The sequence below is a fragment of the Chelonia mydas genome, chromosome 20 (assembly GCF_015237465.2).
Source record: "Chelonia mydas isolate rCheMyd1 chromosome 20, rCheMyd1.pri.v2, whole genome shotgun sequence".
Classification (NCBI taxonomy): domain Eukaryota; kingdom Metazoa; phylum Chordata; order Testudines; family Cheloniidae; genus Chelonia; species Chelonia mydas.
In genome coordinates, this window is record NC_051260.2 from 6089300 (window position 1) to 6112021 (window position 22722).

At 46.6% G+C, this 22722-nt stretch overlaps 1 protein-coding gene across 1 annotated transcript; it reads left to right on the top strand.

The window, feature by feature from the left end:
* The first annotated feature begins 12946 nt into the window (after positions 1–12946).
* Positions 12947–21368, top strand: LOC102930929 (keratin, type II cytoskeletal 5). The gene is made up of 9 exons (XM_007058531.4): positions 12947–13679; positions 14835–15049; positions 16298–16358; positions 16800–16895; positions 17150–17314; positions 17545–17670; positions 18273–18493; positions 19023–19057; positions 19852–21368. The coding sequence occupies exons 1-9, from the start codon at positions 13146–13148 to the stop codon at positions 20193–20195; spliced, it is 1797 nt and encodes a 598-aa protein (XP_007058593.2). The 5' UTR covers positions 12947–13145; the 3' UTR covers positions 20196–21368.
* The last annotated feature ends 1354 nt before the right edge of the window (positions 21369–22722 follow it).

Genomic DNA, 22722 nt, shown 5'->3' on the forward strand with positions numbered 1-22722 from the left:
ACAAGAAGCAATGGTCTCAAATTGCAGCGGGGGAGGTCTAGGTTGAATATTAGGAAACACTATTTCACTAGGAGGGTGGTGAAGCACTGGAATGGGTTAGCTAGGGAGGTGGTGGAATCTCCATCCTTAGAGGTTTTTAAGGCCCGGCTTGACAAAGCCCTGGCTGGGATGATTTAGAGGGTGTTGGTCCTGCTTTGAGCAGGGGGTTGGACTAGATGACCTCCTGAGGTCTCTTCCAACCCTAATCTGCTATGATTCTATGAGCTCAGGCCTGCTGAATTTCAGGCCAGGAAATTAACCAGAAAAAATCCTCCTTTTCCCCTGAAGCTGCACACATTTGAAGAAGTGGACAAAGAGGAGTGGGGCGGATAGCAGGCGCCAAATGTTTAGCAAGGTTTCATGCCTCAATGTTTATTGGCAGTGTCTAAACCATTATAACACCTCCCCCCCCCCCAAATCCTTATTTAACTGTGGAAATGCTGAAATACACCAATGAAACTCAGTGCGTTCAGAATAAGAATTTGTGGAATACAGTGGGAACAGGTGACATCCCCAAACTGGCCCTATCCTAGCAGACATATGCAATGGATATTGTGGCTGGTCCTTCACAATGGGTACAACCCACCCCTTACCTTTCCGAAGTTTAACTTTATTTTTACTGAAGGCTGAGATTTTCAACTGGTCTTAGAGAAACTGGATTCCTACCCAGATCCCTCAGGTGGCCAGAAATCTCAGCTTAAAAACCTACAACATGGCTTCACAAATGTCTCTTTGTCCCCAAGCGCCCTCTAGTGGTGGCTTCTCAAGCTTTTGCTCTGCTCTTCCCTCTAGATCTCTCCTACCCCAGAAACACACTCCTCCTTTTAAGGGCGCAAATGAGACCCACCCAGTCCAAGTACCAGGCTGAGCCAGTACAACAGCTCTGCAATCTGACTCCCAGTGACAACCAGAGAAGCAACAGAATTAGAAATGTTTGTTAGGAAGGAAACACTGTCCATATTTCATGAACAAAACTGTATATATGATCCATGGAGGGTAATTCAACCCTGTTGTCTGTGATCAGACACCATAGCCAACAACTTGGCTGTGGGACAGACCAAGGGGAAATTCCAACTCCACTAGGTATTGTTTACATTGCAATGGCAGGGTGCTTTCCAGCAGCATGGTTTCTAGGGCTTTGTTTTGTTAAGCGGAAGAAGAGAATTACCCTCCATCCAGGAGAAATGAAGAGATGTTAGACTATTGATGAACTAAGTGTTGCAAGAGCATATGGTCTGCCTTAAGTTGGAACCAGATCTCTTAGTCCTGTCGGCACCCCTGATCAATTAAGGTGGGGAATTTCTAAAGGGGCCTCCAATGGAAGCTGGATGCTTAATAGCCTTTAGGTGTCTTTGGAAACCTCAGCTTACACATAGAACGATTCCCATTAGCTTTTTGCTTCTTCAACCCACCGCTAAATAGCAGGGATAGCAAAACTGGGGGAGGGGGGGGGGCCTTAGTGGAAATACCATGGAGGTTCCTTCCCCATGTAAACACACATGTGCTGGGGTTGGGAGAGGTGACAATGGGACCCAGAGAGTCTGGAGCAGGTGCCATGGGGCCCAAAGGTGTTGGGATGCAGGTAGGAACCCCCAGGACCTGCCTGCCTCCCTCCTGCCCACTGAATCTCAGAACTTATCTTCACTTCCCTCCTATCCTCCCAAACCCTGGCCCCATTCACAGGGAGCTTTCACCCCGCCCCCAGCTAAATAGTCCTGTTCATAGAAAGGAGGCAACAGTACTCCACGATGTATTTAGATTCCTGCCTCTAGAGCCTTCAGTCCTATGCAGAGCTGGCTTAAGAGAACAAATCCACCTTAAACTGGATAGTGAAGACATCGGGTTTTGACGGCCCCTAATAGCCACAGAACATGGTTCTGGAGATGAATTAACAGTTCCCTAAACTCTACAGAGATGTTCTAGAAGAGCATTAACAAATGCTCCCACAAGAATCACCCCCTGTGACGCCCACTGGATCTGTGACGGACAGTCCACGGGCTCAGCTGTAATTGACACATTTGATCTCTTAAGGAAATACAGCCCCTTTTTAAAAATGGACCCAAGAGGAGTTTCCTTCCGGCTGAAATGCAGGTCAAACCCAGCCAAGAATCTCCTAGGGCTGAGTTCTAGATGCTTAGGGCCTGATCCTTCATTGTCCTGCTCCTTGTGCAGTGATTTACAAAAGTGTGAAGTGAGTGTGATAACTGCAGTGAGACCCAGATTGCACGCTTCCCTGCAGAGCCCCCTAGCCTGCAAACAAGACCAGGAAAACCCCGGAGGATTTAGAGAGCTGGGAACCAAGCCAGGAATCATTTCTAATCCTGTTATTTCTCTGGTTGTCACTGGGAGTCAGAAGCCGGGAATCAAGCCTGTAGAGTCTAATACATTGTACACAGACTAGGATAATGGGAACACTCAGCTAATCGCTATACAGGCTTCTAGATGCATAGATTCCAAGGCCAGAAGTCCCTGTGATCATAAAGTCTGACCTCCTGCATAACCCAGGCCAGAGAAATCCCCACAAATAATTCTTAGAGCAGATCAACGGAGGTGGTTCAAAGGAGCCTCTGAAATATTACAATCTACGAAGGAGGAACTGAGACTGCAGATCTGCAGTATGGTGGCCATGAATAAAACCTGTGGTTCTGAAGAGGGGCGAAGAGACAGAGGCAAGTTACCCCACAGGAGGCTACGTGCCAGCGAAGATTGCTGCCTCAGGAGAAGATGTCGTGGAGAGAGCAAGTCACACCTACACTTCAAAGCAATCTAAGAGCATGAGTGGCCTCCGGGTACCGCTGGCGGGCGGGGACATGCTAGCAAAGGAGTGGATCGCCCTGTCCCATGGTAACGCCCTGGTGGATTTCATCCCAGTTTGTTCCTTCAGGAAAGGAGGTTTTTTGGCCCTACGCCCCTCTGAGGTCATGTGCATCCTCCAGCTGCTCAGGAGCTTGTCACATAGCCCTCCCACTCCCTGGCAGTACCAATGGCTTGGAGACCTGGCCTCCTGCCATGATTGCCCCTGCCCAGGTCCCTACCACCTTTAAAGGGCTCTTCCCCAGTAAAAGGGAGCCCCCCAGGCTGTATTCCCTTCTCTCTCTAATTGCTACAGGGAAAGCAGGAGGGGGCAATGCGTGTCTCACTGCCCAAACCCAGCCCAACCACTCTTCCATCTCCCTTCCAATCCATGCAACCCTGACCCAACGGAGAACGCCCCTCAAGGCATGAGGCAGAGGGAGGTTGTACTGTGAAATTGTCTGACCTCCCTTTCCCTTCAGGAGGGGTAAGATCCATGCTTGGATGAACGGATTCTTACCTGGATTTTGGAGGCATGATCTGTCCTGGAGCAAGGGTGGAGTCTCACAGACAGACTCGATCTCTGAGCTTCTGTGATGCAAAGAAACAGAAGGCAAGACTGACACACACACTTGTATGGCAACTGTAAGTAGTTTAGCCATTGACCCATCTCTGCTGTCGCTATGAAATTCCTAGGTGTGGTCTCTGACGGAGAGCTGCCTTATACCAATCATCTTTCCTTTGATCTTCTCTTGCGTGTCTATTAAACTTTTCTTCATTTAAGACACTTTTTAAAGAAGCTGGGTTGGGAAATGACGTTTTTCGAGAGGACATAAAAAAATAATTTTCCAGCCAAATCTGAAAAAAAAAAAAAGTTTAAATGAAGCAAAGCTTATTAGAAACGTTTTGTCATTTTCTTTGAAAACCCCCAAACTCCAAATTGTTCGGCTTTGGAAATTTTTCTAGGAAAACTGAACTTCAAAAAGGAACTCGATAAGTTCATGGAGGATCGGTCCATCAATGGCTATTAGCCAGGATGGGCAGGGATGGTGTCCCTAGCCTCTGTTTGCCAGAAGCTGGGAATAGGCAACGGGGGATGGATCACTTGATGATTACCTTGCATCAAGTGTTTTGTTCATTCCCTCTGGGGCACCTGGCACTGGCCACTGTTAGAAGACAGATACTGGGTTAGATGGACCATTGGTCTGACCCAGTATGGCCGTTCTTATGTTCTCATGAACTTGCTTTGGTGGAAATTTCCATTACATTGAAAAGGCATTTTCTATCCAAAAAATATTTAAATGGAACATTTTCAACCAGTTCTAATTCTTTCATCTTAGTCTGCTCCAGGGACAGTCACCCTGCTCTATTCTCAATGGCTAAGACAACAAATTTCTTCTCCGTGACAAAAAGGGGGAAAGGACTTGGATAGTCCTTGATGCTAAGTAGTTGGTTCAAAATATTGCCATCCCCAAAAGGTGCTTGCTCCAGCCAGTGAGAAGCCATGAAAGACTAGTTGAATATTAGCAATGGGAATGAGGGCTCCAAGGTTACCAGTCAAAGTGGTCAGGGATTTTTTGACAAAACATATTTTATAGAAAAATGCTGATCTGGTGGAACCAAACCTTTTCACAGAAAAGCATTGGTTTCAAATCATTAAAGATAGAATATGATACATTGATGAATGGGGTTTTCTATGATAGCAAGGGGTTGGGCTCAATGATCCTGGAGGTCCCTTCCAGTCCTCCATTCTGCATTCCTCTGAATTTTCCCAACTAAAATTTTTTTTGAAAAAACATTTCTAAATCATCACAATGTCCCAGCTGGACATTTCTGAAATGGAAACTCAGCTGTTTGGTGGCGTAGGAAGCTCCGGGAGGGAGGGGGGAGGAGTGGGAACGTGGCGTGCTCAGGGGAGGAGGCGGAAAAGAGGCAGGGCTGGGGCAGGGATTTGGGAAAGGAGTCTGAATAGGGGCAGGGAGGGGACGGAGTTAGGGCGGGGACTTTGGGGAAGGCGTTGGAATGGGGGTCGGGGCAGGGGAGGAGTCTGGGTGGGGCCGGGAGCCAAGTGGGGGTCGAGCACACACGGGCGTGAGCAGCAGTCGGCGCCTCTGCTCTGGTTTCACCCCTCCACTGGGGCTGAGAGGCAGAAGTGGTGGAGAAACCAGCAGGCCAGCGCTGCTTCAACTTAGACTTCCCCCGGGTAAGAGGAATTCTCAGCCGGTGGGATCAGGCCAGTCTCTGCTCCCTTTGCATGGATAGATTGGGACTAAGGTTATGTCTACACTTGGAGCTAGGGGTGAGATTCCCAGCTCGCACAGACATATTTGCTCTAGTTCTCATTGAGCTAGCAGGCTAAAAAAGTATGCTAGATGCCTGAGTATGTACCCAAGGGGTCCAGGTGGGTTTGCTCTCAGGGCGGCTAGCCTGTGCGGCCGCTCCCTGCTACCGCAGCTACTTTACTATCTTTGGCACAGTCGCTCGATGAGAGCTGGCGTATGTGTACGCAAGTGGGGAATCACACCCCTAGCTCCAAGCGTAGATGTAGCCACAGAGGTTGGAGCAGGCCAGGGGAGGGTGAGGAGAACCTCACCTCTAAGACCAGATGAGCTCAATGGCGAAACAGACATCTGCTTCTGAAAGGTGGATTCGTTCACGTGGTGTGCATAATAAATTCCTCCAGCCAGCTACTAAGAAACACAATGTTTCGACAACAGTCTAGGGTGGGGGCTGCATTGTCATGATCAGTCACCCCAAACCTGTGGCTGCAGCTCCTTGCACATTACTTTTGCCTTTTGTCTGTGGCTTCTTCTTGGAATTCCTTTCTGATGAGTGACAGCCACACCGTCCCCGCCCTATGGTAAATGCTGAATGGAAAGTTTCATTTATTTCCTTTTACGTTGGTTAGAAAAGTTTTCTTTTGCAATAGTCTCCACCCCAGCTAGTATGTTCTTTGGTTAGAAAGACATGTTGCAAAAGTAAAAGGGGGTAACCAGTGAGTTTTGAAGTGCAGCTTGGTATCGAGGGCTGTCATTTTCAAAGAAGTCTATGGGATTTCAGTAGGTGATTGGCAGATGCATAGGTACAGGGGGACTGGATGCAGTCACAAACTACTTCGGGCTCCTTATTTTTCACCCATCAGGGGAGGAAACCATTTAGACCTGAGGCTGGAACAGGCCAGGGGAATGGGAGGGGAGACCCTATCTTAAAACGAGATTCACTCAATATCAAACAGGCATCTCCCTCTGAAAGGCTTGTTCACATGCCCAGAAGCGCATCATGTGTAAATGTAAAGAGAATCAGGCCCCAGTGGGCTGCTCACATGAGTAAAGGTTGCAGAATCTGTCCCTTGCTTAACTTAAAAGTCCACTTTTATAGTATAAGAGGTGCAAAAAATGGACCTCATCCAGTGCACCAAACGCCCCAACGACAATGTGGGTGGAACGAGACAGTCGCTACACTCTCGAATGAACTCGCACAGGAAAATGATAAAAGACAAAAACACCCTGTCACTGGCGGGTGACGACTTTTCACAAAGCGATCACTCCATATCTGACCTCCTGAGGTCTTGATTCTCCACTGTTGTGTTGTTTGTGTGGTCATTCACAGTTGTGCAAAGTGACTACAATGAGGGACCAATAGGCTGTCAGCAGCATAAGTGAACAGAGAACTGATCTGGTATCGTTCTATATCTATCAAGTGATGGCCGCTGTCTTTGCCGAAGCACTGGGGACCTACAGAGCTAAAAGGATGAGCTGTTATGCACACAAGCTGCTGTGATGATAGACTCATATCATAGAATCATAGAATCTCAGGGTTGGAAGAGACCTCAGGAGGTCAGCTGATCCAACCCCCTGCTCAGAGCAGGACCAACCCCAACTTGATCCTGTGTGGATCAAGCAAAGAGGGGGATGTTTAACAGGCTCACCAGTGGGTTACATCTGCACCGGTGCAACAGATGACCCTCAGTGCAAGTCAGATGAGAATCCGGCCCAGAATATTGTCTGCAAATCCAATATCCTTTGGGCTTGATCCTGCATTCTCTTACTTATGGGACTATCCCTTACTCATGGTTTCTGGGACTATGAATAATCAGCTGAGTAAAGGTTTGCAGGACTGGGCCTCAGAGCTGCAACGCCCGATTGAGCCACCTGCATTGCTATCCTGGCATACTCATTGGCGATATTAGTGCAAAGGCAAGTCTATGAGATAACCAACCAATATGAGGGCTTGTCTGCATGGAGACTCAGTGCATGGCAAGTTGGGGTGTCAATCTACAACGCACTAGCTTGCCATGCACTAACTGGCCACAGGGACCCTGCTACAGTGCACTAAAGGTTCTGTTGTGTGCTTTGATCTACGGCTGTTTTCGGGATCTGGGCTAAGGGAATAATAGCTCTGGGGCCATGTCCTGCAATCGTCCTGGAACTCAACAAGCCTGCTTCTCCTCTCACACCAGTTTTACATGGCTGTAACTCCACTGATTGCAACTGACTGGAACAAAGGGGCTGGAACAGGCCAGGGGAATGGGAGGGGAGACCCTATCTTAAAACAAGATTCACTCAATATCAAACAGGCATTTCCCTCTGAAAGGCGCACTTGTTCACATGCCCAGAAGCGCATCATGTGTAAATGTAAAGACAATCGGGCCCCAGTGGGCTGCTCACATGAGTAAAGGTTGCAGAATCTGTCCCTTGCTTAACTTAAAAGTCCACTTTTATAGTATAAGAGGTGCAAAAAATGGACCTCATCCAGTGCACCAAACGCCCCAACGACAATGTGGGTGGAACGAGACAGTCGCTACACTCTCGAATGAACTCGCACAGGAAAATGATAAAAGACAAAAACACCCTGTCACTGGCGGGTGACGACTTTTCACAAAGCGATCACTCCATATCTGACCTCTCAGTCCTCGTCCTCAAAGGAAGCCTGCCCAATACCTTCAAAAGACAAGCCTGGGAGCTGAAATTCAGGGTTCAAAAAAGAACTAGATAAGTTCATGGAGGATCAGTCCATCAATGGCTATTAGCCAGAATGGGCAAGGATGCTGTCCCTAGCCTCTGTTTGCCAGCAGCTGGGAATGGGCGACAGGGGATGGATCACTTGATGCTCACCTGTTCTGTTCATTCCCTCTGGGGCACCTGGCACTGGCCACTGTCGGAAGACAGAATACTGGGCTGGTGGACCATTGGTCTGACCCAGTGTGGATGTTCTTATGTTCATAATTCTGGTAAACACCAGAAATGATGGACTCAGTAGAAACCCTGGTTTTATGTCTCATTACAACAATTTGTAACCCACAAAGGCTTTTGTCTAGCACTTTTGTCAGTAAAATTTTTGTCAGTCACAGGTGTGAAAAAAACCAGGCTCATGAGGGGTGGTTCAGTTATGCCGGAGGGAGAGCTCTCTCCCGCCGGCACAGAGCAGCTACGCTGGAGACCTTACAGCTGCACTGGTACAGCTGTGCCACTGTAAGGTCTGGAGTGTAGCTCTAGCCTAAGGGTATGTCTACACTTGCAGCGTTTTTGCACTGTACATTTCATCGATGACAGGAAACCGGTGAAAGAAAAGCGCTGGTTTGTGTACTCGCTTAATTCCTCCGGCGTCAGAGAGTGTTTGCACCAGCAGTACCTCCATCGCCGATAAGAGCAGTGTTGTAGGGCAGCTACCCCACAGTGCAGCTCTCTCGCTAGGTCTTGTGGAAAGAAGGGGATGAGCGGAAGGCATTCTGGGTCCCTGCTCAGTGCCCCGTGGTGCACTGCTTCATAGCCCAGCCGCCCCATTACTTCCTTGTTTCTTTCGTGGCATTTTTAAAAAAGAAAACCCTGCTGTCTGGCTGCTTTCCCCGCCACATCTACCAGCAAAGGAAAAGGGAGTTTCAAACTTCCTGGGGCTTACAGGGGGAGGGGCAGACGTCCCTTTACCTGGCGTCAGAGCAGTGGAGATGCTGGGCAGAGTGGTCACTTTTGGAACTGTGGGATATCCTCCGAAGGCCAAAAGGTGTTTACACAGGTAGAACGTATCTTCACTTTCACAACAGCGCAAAAAGACCCGCGGAAAGAGCTGTATGCCTCTCGTGAAGGTGGTTTTCTTTTTGCGGTGAAACTTCTGAGTTTCACCGCAAAAAAGTCGTTAACAAGTGTAGACACTCCCATGGTTTTAGCGCAAAAAAGGGACTTTTTGCGCTTTAAATGGCAAGTGTAGACATTGCCTTACTCTTTGCCCTATGACTGCAGAGGTGTTAATTGCCCGGTTCGTTTTGAATGGTTTCTTGTTAACTCCTTATACTTGTTAACCCCTTATACTTAACAGTCTGCTCCACCTTGTATTTAGCTGTGATTACCTTTCCCAGACCCGAAGAAGAGCTCTGTACAGCTCAAAACCTTGTCTCTTCCACCAACAGAAACTGGTCCAATAAAAGATATTACCTCACCCGCCTTGTCTCTCATAAAAAAAAATTAGACATTTAGCATTTCATTTTATTTTTCAAATAATATTTTACTCAATAGGTTTCAGAGAAACAAAAATGAACACACATCAATACAGAACACAAACTCTTTCTGGGACTACAGGTGTCCCCCCACTGCAAGTTAGTGGGAGATCAGGGTGTTCACTGCCATTCAGGACTCATCCCTAATTGTTGCACAATCCCATTATTACAGTCTGCAGATACTTAGCCATGTTAACAATAGGACTGAAGGTTTCCCAGGGGTATGTGCTTGTGAGATCACTCTGCCTGTATAAACAGATTTGGCATGAATCATATACTTCTTGAATTAGCTGGAATGCACATACTGTCTAAAAACACTCCCCTCCGCCCCCCCATGAATATCAGCATGAAACTGGACAAAACCTAGATTAATTATTTTTTCAATTTACCAGCTGAATCCACTGTGAATCCAAAAGCAAAGCAGGTGGCTTGCAGGAAGAGGAGCCTGGAGCAAAAAGCCGAGAAAGATGTTTTCCATTGCTAAACCTCCTTATCATGTGCACTAAAAACTGGATTAAAAGAGCCAAAGAGAACTGGTAACAATTGACTACACCCAAGTATAAAGTATCAGCAGGTTGCATTCTAGCAGCTGCCATAAATAATGTTGCAAACCGATTTCAGTTCCAACCCCCTTGTCTTCACAAAGCATTCACCGCCTTCCAAAATGAGCCCCTTTTTCGCTTTCTGCTGCATGGTGACGCCCCAGCTACATCCCAGAAAATGCCAATTAAAAGTCTTCAGTTGTTTTTTGAGATTAAAAATATCCCATTTAGGCAAAGCTACAGCAAAACTGGCTGCAGTTTGAATGGCAAAATTAGGAAAGGCGTTTGTCCTAATTAAGGATTAATGTCTTTGATTGATTGCGTGGCGGAGTAATGGTTTTAATTTAACAGGGACATGCCTAGTTGAAAATGGCCTACTAAACACACTCAGTAGATGATTTCCTTAATTTTACAGGTATGGCAATGCAATACAGGTGCACTTAACACATAGGCCTAGCTCGTTATGGCCCAACCCTGTAAAACGCTGAGCAGCCACAACTCCCATTAAAGTCAATGGAAGATGAAGGTGCTTAGTCAACGCCATGCAAGTTCAAGCATCAGGTGTGGCCAACCTGGGGCTCCGGAGCCACATGCGGCTCTTCAGAAGTTAACGTGCGGCTCCTTGTCTAGGCCTCCACTCCGGGGCTGGAGCTGCAGGCGCCAACTTTCCAGTGTGCCGGGGGGGTGCTCACCACTCAACCCCTGGCCCTGCCCCCACTACACCCCTTCCCACCCCCTCCCCTGAGCCTGCCATGCCCTCGCTTCTCCCCGCTCCCCGCCAGAGCCTCCTGCACGCCAGGAAACAGCTGATCGGGAGGTGCGGGGAGGGAGTGGGGGGCGCTGATCGGCAGGGCTGCCGGTGGGCGAGAGGCGCAGGGAGCTGATGCGGGGCTGCTGACGTGATACTGGGGCTCTTTGGCAATGTACATTGGTAAATTCTGGCTCCTTCTCAGGCTGAGGTTGGTCACCCCGATCTATGTGTGTAGCACCTGGTTTAAAGGGTTTACAAATTCTTCTGGAAAACCCATCAGAGTTTATACGCTGTGCAATGAGAATAGCAGCAGATAAGAGAGTTTTTCGAGTTCCACAGAGCCAGCAAAGTGTCAAAGCAGCGTCAATTGCAAGGCGAGTGTCTCCTTCTTTGTTCCCGCTAAAGAAACAAAGACTGAACTATTTCAAAGCAAGCTAGGGGACATGTTCCCATCGATTTTAATGGCAGCTGTGGAAAATCTCAGCCTAAATACATATAAAATATCCCGAATGGAGTAACCAAGCTGCGAGATCAAAATGGAGTGTAGTTGTAGCCGTATGGGTCCCAGGATATTAGCGAGGCAAGGTGGGTGAGGTAATACATTACCTCACCTGCCTTGTGACTCAAAACTCAGGGCATTCCAGGCTGTCTCAGCAACGTTATCTCAACCATTCTCCACTTATGGGCCCAGATGGGCAGCTAGTGCAAATCACAGTAGCTCCGCTGACTTCAGGGAAGCTACGCCTATTTTCCCCCGCTGAAGTTGTGACCCACTGATTTCAGTGGGGCTACACTGATTTACACCAGTGGAGGGGTGTGGCCCATTGATGTCAATGGTGCAACACCAGTTTACATCAGCTGGGTTTCTGGCATGTGTAGTATTTTCTATTCCTTTTATTTCTTTATTTTTTGCACATCAGAGAAATAACATAATGCAGCGGCTCGCAACCTGGGATGGGTGCGGGGGGGGGCGGGGGTCATGACTCCCAGGGAGATGGCGAACACTTGTGTCAACGGTTGACACCATCCTACTATTCTCATACTCCTAAAAGGGAGAGAGCTCCTGGTTCAATCTTTGCTATACGGGAGGAAGTTCTTGCACTGTGACCCCATGGAAAGGATTGAGACATAGAGCCCCTTCGTGTATTATTCGTCTTTGTTTTGAACGCATACTATAAAATACACTGTAATGCTGGGTTACCATTGCTGGAGTGGCATTACCTTCTGGAATTCCCTGACTTCTTTTCAGTTGCTTGATTGAGCACCCCGAACATTGCACCAATGTTATCTATACAGTATCCCATACAGTTTTCCCAGATTTTGAAACATTTTCTCTTCCCAAAGCAAAACCAAAAAGCCCAAGTCCCAACAAGGTTTGTGAACTGGGGGGGCGGGGGGGGTTATCCGTTCAGGTCCATTGAGACATTTCATTTGAAAATTTTGAATCTTTTTGTTTTGATTTTTGACATTTTGTCCTTTTCTTTTGAGTAGAATTTAAGTGAAATTTGAAAGGAAACCTCCCCCTCCAAAAAACATTTATTTTCCACACTGTCCAAAAGGGCCATTTCCCCACGTTGACCCTTTTTTTAAAAAAGCCATTATTATAGTTTTGACAAGTCAGCAATGTTGGGGCACAAACCCTTTCGGTGACAAATTCTCCACCAGCGCTACCTGCCACGTCTACCCTTCCACCATATCCCTTGGTTTTATGGTTTTTATATATGGACACATTTTCAAAAGAGCTCAGCATTATGGGTGCTCAGTCTTTTTGGAAATCTGGCTTTTATTTAGGCCTTCCGTGGGAATGAGCGCATTTGAAAATCTAGTTCCATGGTGCCAAGCACCGGGGTAATATGTAAGTCTCGTGTAAAATGACAGGGTTAAAAAATCTAGAACAGAACGTTTTATTCTCTCTCTCTCTGCTGCAGTGAATGGAGGAAATCCATTTTGCATATGGAACATATTGTTTATCTTATAAATAAATTTAAATCTTATAAATTTATCTTATAAAATGCTAGCTTTGTGCCTTGAATAATACAGGTGAAAACACCTTGCTTTTAAGGTAGAGACGGGAGTGCAGGGTCTAGGCTTAGAAATGGCAAAGCATAAGGGCTGAACAAGTGGTATTAGAGCAAGGCATGTCAGCAGTTTGCTCTCTAGGCCCCAAATGACTAGCACATGCTGTGAACTCTTTGACACTGCCTTTCTTGTTGCCTAAGCAGAGGCCAAAAGGCGACAGTTATTTCCAAACAACAGGAATGTTGCTCAGAAATGCAACTATTCCATTGCACAGGGGCGTGTCGGTGGAGTGAGCTCACTGTACAGAACGCTGCAGGGCACACCAAGCCCAATTAATCAGGAAGATCATTCACACCAGGAAGCCAATCCCAGTTCCTCAAGCACATAAAAGAGGTCACCTCAGCCCTTGAAGAACAGAGGTTCATCCTTCTCTTCTGTGTTCTGTTCTCTTCTCCAGAAACCTCACTCCTTCCTTCCTTCCACTACTTCCATTTTACCCAGGCCAGCTATAATGTCTCACCAATCCACTGTAAGGTTCCAGAGTGGGAAACTGGGCTTTAGTGCCTCTTCTGCCATCATCCCAAACAGCTGCCGCACCAGCTACAGCTCACATTCTGTATCCCGGGCCGGAGGTTGCGGTGCCGGTGCTGGTGCTGGAAGGGTTGGTGGTGGTGGCAATTGCTTTGGCAGCAGAAGCCTCTACAACCTTGGTGGATCTAAAAGAATCTCCATGGCTGGCAGCAGTGGTGGCTTTCTGTGTGGCGCTCCAGGCCCAGTTGGTTTTCCTGGCGGCGCTGGCTACGGATTCGGTTTCGGTGGTGGAATAGGCGGTGGCTATGGGTTAGCTGGAGCTGGGTTTGGTGGCGGAAGAGTTGGCCTCGGGTTCCCTGTTTACCCACCCGGCGGGATCCAAGAAGTGACCATCAACCAGAGCCTTCTAACACCTCTCAACTTGGAAGTCGACCCCACCATCCAGAGGGTGCGTAAAGAGGAGAAGGAGCAAATCAAGACCCTCAACAACCAATTCGCCTCCTTCATTGACAAGGTGAGCTATAAGATTTCATAGATATCTTGTCCTGATTGTTCAGTGGGGAGGAAAAACAATTACATTTCCTTATCGGCATTGTCTGTTCATCCACAAACAGAGCCGGGGGGCAAATCTGGCATAACGCCACTCATTTGGGGCAGATCTATCAGTCCACTGCAGTTGATATCAGCATCTGGCCTGTAGAGGCTGTTACTGACTATCATCTTGTGTTGTTAATCAATGAGCTGTCAAATGGCCAATCATTGCCCATTTAAGCTATCAGGAAACCAGACCTCCAGACTTGAATTTTCTTATTAAGTTGGAAAGGTAACATTGAAACAATGCAATTACATGTAGGTGGTTCTTTTAAAGTCAAGGTATTTTGAGGACTTACTTACCTAACAGCATCCTGTTCATCTCTTTGTTGATTGCATCAGATTTGCCAGAACAAACAGAACAGGGCTATAACGTTTTTGTTGACCAATCAGCATGCATTTGTGGTCAAAGCAAATGTTAAACTGTCTTGTGGACCTTTTTGTACTCAGCCCAGTGAAGGGAAATAATAAATATTTTAGATTTATTTTCCACTTAAGGCATTAATTTTCCCCTGCCTTGTCCCATGTGTCATCATTTGCACCTATGCAAAATATGTGCAAAATGCAACTCATCTCTCCTGAGAGTATAAGATTTCATAGCTATCTTGTCCTGATTGTTCAGTGGGCAGGAATATGGTATAAGGAACAGGGGAATCGGCTTCTAATTAGATTGCAATATGGGCAAGATCCTTGAAGTCAAATTTGCTACACGCATTTACACCAGCTGAGGATCTGGCCCTGACTATCTTCCTTGCGACTGCCAGTCTTGCTCACTAGTTCGTAAGAGCTCAGTGAGAGCGGAGGGCACTCAGAATCTCTCAGGAAATGCTCAGTACCTTGCAGAATTGGACCCTAAACATGCATGGGAATTAACCTGGATTAGGGTTACCAGATGGCAACTGTGAAAAAACGGGACGGGGGTGGGGGGTAATAAGCGCCTATATAAGAAAAAGTGCCAAAAAAACGGGACTGTCCCTTTAAAAACGGGACATCTGGTCATCCAAATCTGGATGATCCATATTATTTTAATACTTTTATGGAACCATTTAAGTATCTTCTGGATCCTTGTGCTTTTCAGGTCCGATTCCTCGAGCAGCAAAATAGGGTGCTGGAAACCAAATGTAACCTGCTGAAGGAACAGGAACAAAAAACCGTGAAACACAACATTGAACCCCTCTTTGAAAATTACATCGGTAATCTCAGGAGGCAGCTGAACAACCTGATGAATGAGAGAGGAAGACTTGAAGGGGATCTGAACAACATGCAGAACGTGGTGGAGGATTTCAAGAACAAGTAAGTCCATCTCTCTAGCTGCTCCCCATCATCACAGGGTCAGGGATGCTTAAAAAAAAAAAGTACATTTGCACTGTAATATCAATCCGATAAGGAAGGGACAAGACTAACAAATCACCAACTGCAAGTTCACTAGAGAGATACATCTTATAATGTGTGGATGCTATCACTTTCCCATGGTTAAACTGACAGGTAAAAATCTCTCTACAGAGTGAAGGGACAAGAGGCCCAGGTAAAAAAAGAAAAGGAGGACTTGTGGCACCTTAGAGACTAACCAATTTATTTGAGCATAAGCTTTCGTGAGCTACAGCTCACGAAAGCTTATGCTCAAATAAATTGGTTAGTCTCTAAGGTGCCACAAGTCCTCCTTTTCTTTTTGCAAATACAGACTAACACGGCTGTTACTCTGAAACCAGGTAAAAAAGTATTTTGTGGATGACACGTTAGGTGCAGAATCTACAAAGATTTATGAATGCAATTATTGGTCTGAGTAAAATAACTCACGTGCATTAGACTTCGGGAGACTGCATCCTGAAACTGTAAGGGAAGAAGCAGTGAGAAGGACTGACTGCCAGGAAGAGAGAAAGAGAACAGAAGGTTTTATCAAGAGCAGTAGTTCTCAGCCAGGGGTACATGTACTCCTAGGGGCACGCAGAGGTCTTCCAGGGGGTACATCAATTCATCTAAATATGTGCCTAGTTTCACACCAGGCTACATAAAAAGCACTAGCGAAGTCGGAACAAGCTAAAATTTCATACAGGCAATGATTTGTTTATACCGCTCTATATACTATACACTGAAATGTAAGTACAGTATTTATATTTCAATCGATTTGTTTTATAATTATATGGGAAAAATGAGACAGCCATCAATTTTTCAGTACTACTGCGCTGGGACTCTTTTGTGGTTTTATGTCTGATTTTGTAAGCAAGTGGTTTTTAAGTGAGGTGAAACTTGGGGGTTCGCAAGACAAATCAGACTCCCGAAAGGGGTACAGTCGTCTGGAAAGGTTGAGAGCCACTGATCTAGAGTACTTTTCTATAGACATCAGTTTGCACGTTTTAACTGGTTTAGCGTAGACATGCGAATCATTGCCTGAGTTATCCTGAAAACTAACATTCAAATCCCGGTGACCGCTGAGCTTAGCACGCACACAAAATGCTCTTGCGGAAGTTTATTCTACCAGGCTGCAATTATCTCGATCAGTTACTTGCCTACACAAACATTCCCTCTGCCCCATTCCATTAGGTATGAAGATGAAATCAACAGGCGCACAACTGCCGAGAATGACTTTGTGACACTCAAGAAGGTGAGTGGTGTTTGTATGATGCAAGCGTTATTATTGTTTGTCTTTCAGCAACACCTAGAGATCATTGTGCTAGACGCTGTACAGACACACAGAGAGAGGCAGACCTTTCCCCCAGAGAGCTTGCAATAGAGAAGACAGAAAAAGGGTGGGAGAAAGGGAGGATTATTAGCCCTATGGAACTTAGTCAGATCTAAGGGACTTGCCCACCATTACATAGGGAATCTGTGGCACACCTGGGAACTGAGCCTAGCTCTTCAAAGCATCAGTCCAATGCTTTAACCACAAGACCTCTCAGATCAGCCATTCAGCCACAACACTATTAATAGCCATTAGAAAATCCTTTACATTTATTCTCCTCTAGAAAATGAGTTTGGAGCCAATCATGTTGCCGGCCTGCTAATGAAAGTGCTTCGCTCATTGCAATCCATTACTGTCTTTCAGGATGTGGACAGTGCCTACATGAACAAGGTGGAGCTGGATGCCAAGGTGGACTCCCTGACTGATGAGATCAATTTCCTGAGAGCCCTGTACGAAATGGTAAGTGCTAGCAACCCGAGGTCTCTTTCAGCAGGTTTCAAATTAGTTTTCCCAGCGATGTGCAAAATTCTGAAGCTTTTTTTTTTGGCAATGACATGGTCTGTCTTGACCGTTCCTGACAGTTGTTTGAGTGACAGCCCCTTACCGTAGGCTGGAGCCTCTGCTTATGGTACACAGTGAAAAGTTCAGTTGTCTACTCATGAGGAAAAGTCTCTTTGACTCACCGTTCACCCGAATATTGGCATGAATTGCAGGAACTGGCTCAGATGCAGCAGCAGGTCTCCAACACCTCCGTCATTCTGTCTATGGACAACAACCGAGACCTGGACCTGGACGGCATCATTGCTGAAGTCAAAGCGCAGTACGAGGAGATTGCTAACAGGAGCCGAGCTGAGGCTGAATCTTGGTACCAAACTAAGGTGAGTCACCATACAACAACCGAGGGTTGAGTTCCAATTAGCTGCACATTCGGCTGTCTATCACTATTATTGTGCTTCTTGATTTGTGTCGCTGAGCATTCAGAGGTACCAATCGGGGGTGAAGTGGTGACTGATAGTGCTAGACACTGCACACACGTAATAGCATGCAACACCTGCCCCCCAAAAGGATGGACTTTAACGTGATTTGTGTGTCCCTTTGTATATGGCAGTATGAAGAGCTGCAGGTTACTGCTGGCAGACACGGGGATGACCTCCGCAACACCAAGCATGAAATCTCAGAGCTGAACCGAGTCATCCAGAGACTGAGGAATGAAATTGACAATGTGAAAAGACAGGTAGGGCACTGCGGAAAACACAGGAGGGTATTTTGTGTGCGGGTGCTTCATTATGGCAGTACCAAGCCTTAGGCCAACCTAACTCCTAAGATGGATGCAAATGCAACCCCATTAATTTCTGCTGTACCAGGACTGAATGTGGCCCCTTTGGTCTCAAAGTAAAAATGTCACTAGGATTTGACCAGATTTTTCTGCTCATAAATAAAATGAATCAATAATATAGGGCCAGAACCTCAGTATCAATGAAGTCGATGCACTTTACACCAACTGGCAATCTGGACTTCAAAGGGTTAAGCTGCATGATACTATCCCTAATGTTTCCCCTGGAAATGATTGCAAACATGTTAGATTGAAACACAGAGAGCCAAATTTTCAGAGGTGTCCATCAGCCACGTTCTGCTAAAGTTAATGGAGCTAGGAAGATTTACACCAGTTGATGATCTGTCCCAAACTGTAGAAAAGCTGATGGGAAGAGATGAGATGCTCATAGATTATTCCAGCTTGATCTGCACCCAGGCTGGATCAGGCAGCTGCATACTAGGAAGGCAGAACAGTTTGATGCTTCCTATGGAAGTTGAGATCGCTGTTCTTCTCTACCATAGTGCGCCAACCTGCAAGCGGCCATTGCTGAGGCGGAGGAGCGCGGCGAACTGGCCCTCAAGGATGCCAAGGGCAAACTGGCTGAGCTGGAGGATGCCCTGCAGAAGGCCAAGGGAGATTTGGCACGTCAGCTGCGGGAGTACCAGGAGCTGATGAACGTCAAGCTGGCCCTAGATATCGAGATCGCCACCTACAGGAAGTTGCTGGAAGGAGAGGAGAGCAGGTGGGTGAAATGCAGCACATTCATGTCCGGATTTTAACAGATGCTGAGTGCCCAATTGTCCAACTGAGGTCAATGGGAACTCCAGGTGCTCAGCATTTCTGAAAACTCCCCCCTGGAGCAACTTGTCTTTATGCTGGAATCAATTTAAATGTTAACGAAAAACTTGGTCAAAAAGTTCTGAAATCTGGATGAAATATATTTGCGATTTTTTTTTGTAATATTTTATGAAATTAGTTTTCTCTTTGTCAGCCAGCGTGTAGAGAGGTTTTGATTATTTTGAAATGTCAAAAAAAAATTTAAAAAACCCTGAAAGCTGGTCAAAAGGCTTCTGTCAAAATTTTTTTTTTTTAATTGGAAAACTGGGGGTTTTGGCTAACTGAAAATTTTCCTAGAAAGTGTCTGCTTTCCACACAAAAATTCAACTACTTGAGGAAAAATTTCATGGACATTTTTCTGCTTTTTTCAAGACTGTCTCTTGTCAGTGGACATCACTTGAATTCTTACTTTCCTCTCTTCTCTTCCCCAACAGGCTGTGTGGAGAAGGTGTTGGTGCAATGAATATCTGTAAGTCACTTGAATGCATATATTGTACAAACTTCCTTGCTTTAGTCTCTGTAACAGTGCGGGACTCACCCAGCGGTGCCTCCTGCTGGTCCCTCAGGCAATTAGCTCTCCAGCCATTGGCGCGCCCTCTGCTGGTTGCCATCCCGCTCACCCCCGTGTCCCTCCTGGACCCTGGTGCTGTTTTACCAGGGGTGTTGCCCCCTTGCAATACCCCCACACGCTTCCTGGGTCTCCCCTCCCTGGGGAACCCCCACCCTTTATCCCTACCTTGCCTCAGCCTATGGGCTACTTCCAGTCACCGTCTAGCCCCCTTTCACTGAGACCAACTGCAGTCTGTACAAGCCAGTCATCATAGGCAAGGGAGGTTTGGACCTGCTGCCTTCCTCTGCAACCCAGTACCTCTGTGGGGCCTTGAACAAGGCCCTGCAGCCTGGGGAGCTGCTGGTCTGGAGCTCCGCAGCCCCTCTGGCCTTTCCCCAGCCCTGCCTCACTCTAGGTACCCTTAGGCTTCCCCAGCAGCTAGGCCCATCTCCCTCCTCAGCTAGAGGGAGACTGCCTGAGTGCCTGGTTCACAGCCCCTTTATACAGGCAGCTGTGGCCTGATTGGGGCGTGGCCCAGCTGTAGCTGCCTCCCCAATCAGCCAGCTTACTAGCTCTCAGCCCCAGCCCTCCCCAAGGGCTGTCTTTTGACCCTTTCAGGGCCGGAGTGGGTGACCACCCCGCTACAGTCTCCATTTGCCACTCGGTGGCCACCATTCCGTGAGATCTAAACACACGGTGCTTTCTTTTTGCAGCTGTGGTCACCTCAACTGTTGGTGGTGGGTCTGGAAACAGAAGTGGTGTCTGCATTGGAGGTGGAAGTGGTCTCGGCATTGGAGGTGGAAGCGGTGTCTGCATTGGAGGTGGAAGCAGTGTCTGCATTGGAGGTGGAAGTGGTCTCGGCATTGGAGGTGGAAGCAGTGTCTGCATTGGAGATGGAAGTGGTCTTGGCATGGGAGGTAGGCTCAGTGTTGGAGAAAGCAGCTTCAGCTCTGGAAGCGGAAGAGGCATCGGCGGGTTGAGCCTTGGAGGCGGAAGCGGCTCTAGCGTGAAATTTGTCTCAACTACCTCTTCCACCAGAAGAAGCTACAAAAGCTAAAGCTCAGAATTCAAAGTCCTCACTCCGCGAATGAAATATCTCCATGGTTTCCTGATGCTGACACATTACTGACCTACGAATGGGACCACCATAATGAATAAGAGCAACGTTTTCTAACCTTCACTTTAGAAACCAAGCTTAAAAAATGTTGGCCTATATCTAAATTTTCCAAACATTGCCTTGAATCAGTTCTTTTTTCAATCTTGCTATCTATTATCTCTCACGTAGAAACCTATCACCTCTATCCAACAAGAAGAGAAAGTACATATTTCTCCAAACAGCAGGACATGTGTGCTTTCCTCAAAAACTTTGAATTTTTGAAAGCTGAAAAGATGATGTTTTTGACAAACCCAAACATTTCTGTTAATTTTCACCGAAAAGTTTTCAGCCAAACATGCCAAAATCTCCCCCAAAAATGCGGAAAATTTGGTTTTCCTCCAAAAATGTTCAGTTTAGGGGCTACCTTTTTTCCCGTGAAATATTGAATTTTTCTGGATAAAAAGATGTCCCCATTTTCTGAACATCTCTGGTGATTACATAGCCTCGACAAGTCCTAGTGCAACTAATAAAACCATCTTCCCTTTCTCATGTATTTTTCTTTTTCTCCATACCAAGGAGTAGCTCATGGATTTGGATATTTTTTACGCCAAAGCTCAATTGTGTAAGTTTTAGAATGGCAAGAGAACCGTTATGTTAAGCACTTTCTGAATAATGTTAGAACCAAGCACCTGATTATTATTGCTTGTCCAGCTCTAATGTACATTTCAAAATGAGGTCTCTGAGTCCATTACAGGACACAATGGACATGGCTCTCTCTCTCCATAGCTTGGACACCTATTTATGTTACCCAAGTTATTTCATTATTCAGTTCAGTTAGACGGTTCCTTGTCTAGAAATTTACAACACAATGTGCTTTAGCTCATCCAAATTGTATTGAGTTCTGTGTGCAACGGGTGTTCCCAACTTGTTCGGCATTTGCCACATTTGTATCTCACATTGCACATAATTCCCACTGTTTTATTTCCAATGGACTTTGAATTGAAAGTTATCTGGCCTTATGTTGTATATAAAACATGTCGCACTATTGTTTGTTCTTTGGGCTCAGGAGCTCGTATTGTTGGAAACTTCTCGTCACTTTCCAGTGTTTGTCTAATAAAATGCATATGTAATTTATTCTGCTGTCCAGACCTTTAATTAATGTTTAAGGCAAGGGTGGCCAACCTGAGCCAGAATTTACCAATGTACATTGCCAAAGAGCCACAGTAATACATCAGCAGCCCCCCATCAGCTCCATCCCCCCGCTCCCAGCGCCTCCCAACCACCAGCAGCCCAGCTGATCAGTCCCCCCCTCCCGTGCCTCCTGATCAGCTGGTTCGTGGCATGCAGGAGGCTCTGGGAGGGAGGGGAGGAGCGAGGGCATGGCAGACTCAGGGGCAGGAAGGGGTGGAGTGGGGACAGGGCCTATGGCAGAGCCAGGAGTTGAGCAGTGACCACCCCCCGGCACATTGGAAACTTGGCGCCTGTAGCTCCAGCCCCCGAGTCGGGGCCTAGATAAGGAGCCGCATATTAACTTCTGAAGAGCCGCATGTGGCCCTGGAACCCCAGGTTGGCCCCCCCTGGTTTAAGGGGAATGGACACACATTTGTAAGGCAGTTTGCTGAGGGGCATACACATCAGGGCCAAATTTTGCTCTCCATTTACACTCTGTGAAATTCCATTGACGCCAATGTTTTGTGTATAGCAACAGAGTTGTCTTCTTTTAATTACTTTGGGAGCCCTCTAGTGGCACTCACTGTGTTCTGTGGTTTTGAAGCCACCTGAAGCCCGTTAACAAAGGACACCCCCCCCCACCCCGCCCCTGCAGTGGAGCAGCATGAATGTAATGGAGGGTGATTTCGTTCAAACCGTTGGGTGTGGAGGAAAACTAAGAATTGGACAGGAAAAAGAACTTTGAGTTCCTTTGGTGTGAAAGTGAGTTCCCAGCCCTGGAGGGCTTTGCTTGGTTTAGGTAAGATACAAATCTCTTTCAGCACTGGAGCTATATTGAGTGATCTCCAAATCCGTCCAGATGCTGCGTAAAATCTTGGCCTCATTGAAGTCAAGGGAATTTTGCTACTGACTTCAATTTGTTCAGGATTCCTCTCATTGGGTATTAAGTAGTTTGAAGCTGAAAGACTTGATTTGCCAGGGAAGGGCGAGGTGTCAGGGTGGTAAGGATTTTTAATCTTTCTCTTCATTTCACCTTCTGCCAATGGAGCTTCCCTCCCAATTGGTTCTCACAGGTCTGAAAAAACTTAAGACCAGATTTTCAAATAACCAGCTGTTTTCCTGAGGAATTTCAACTCAGCATGTCCACGCTCCAGTCCAGTTTCATGTTTTGGGTTTTGTTTTGTTTTTTTTTAGTGAATCAGATTCAAAATGTTTATTCTCTAATGTTTTGCAACTTTGGGTGAAGAATCAGGGTGAAGAATTTGGGTGAAGAATCAGAGCTCCCTGCTCTATCTGATTTACATTCACCCCGGTGCAA

Coding starts and splice junctions, on each gene's coding strand:
- LOC102930929 (XM_007058531.4), top strand. CDS start 13,146: ATGTCTCACCAATCCACTGTAAGGTTCCAGAGTGGGAAACTGGGCTTT. Junction 16,359..16,799: donor ACTTTGTGACACTCAAGAAG/GTGAGTGGTGTT, acceptor ACTGTCTTTCAG/GATGTGGACAGTGCCTACAT. Junction 19,058..19,851: donor TGTTGGTGCAATGAATATCT/GTAAGTCACTTG, acceptor TTCTTTTTGCAG/CTGTGGTCACCTCAACTGTT.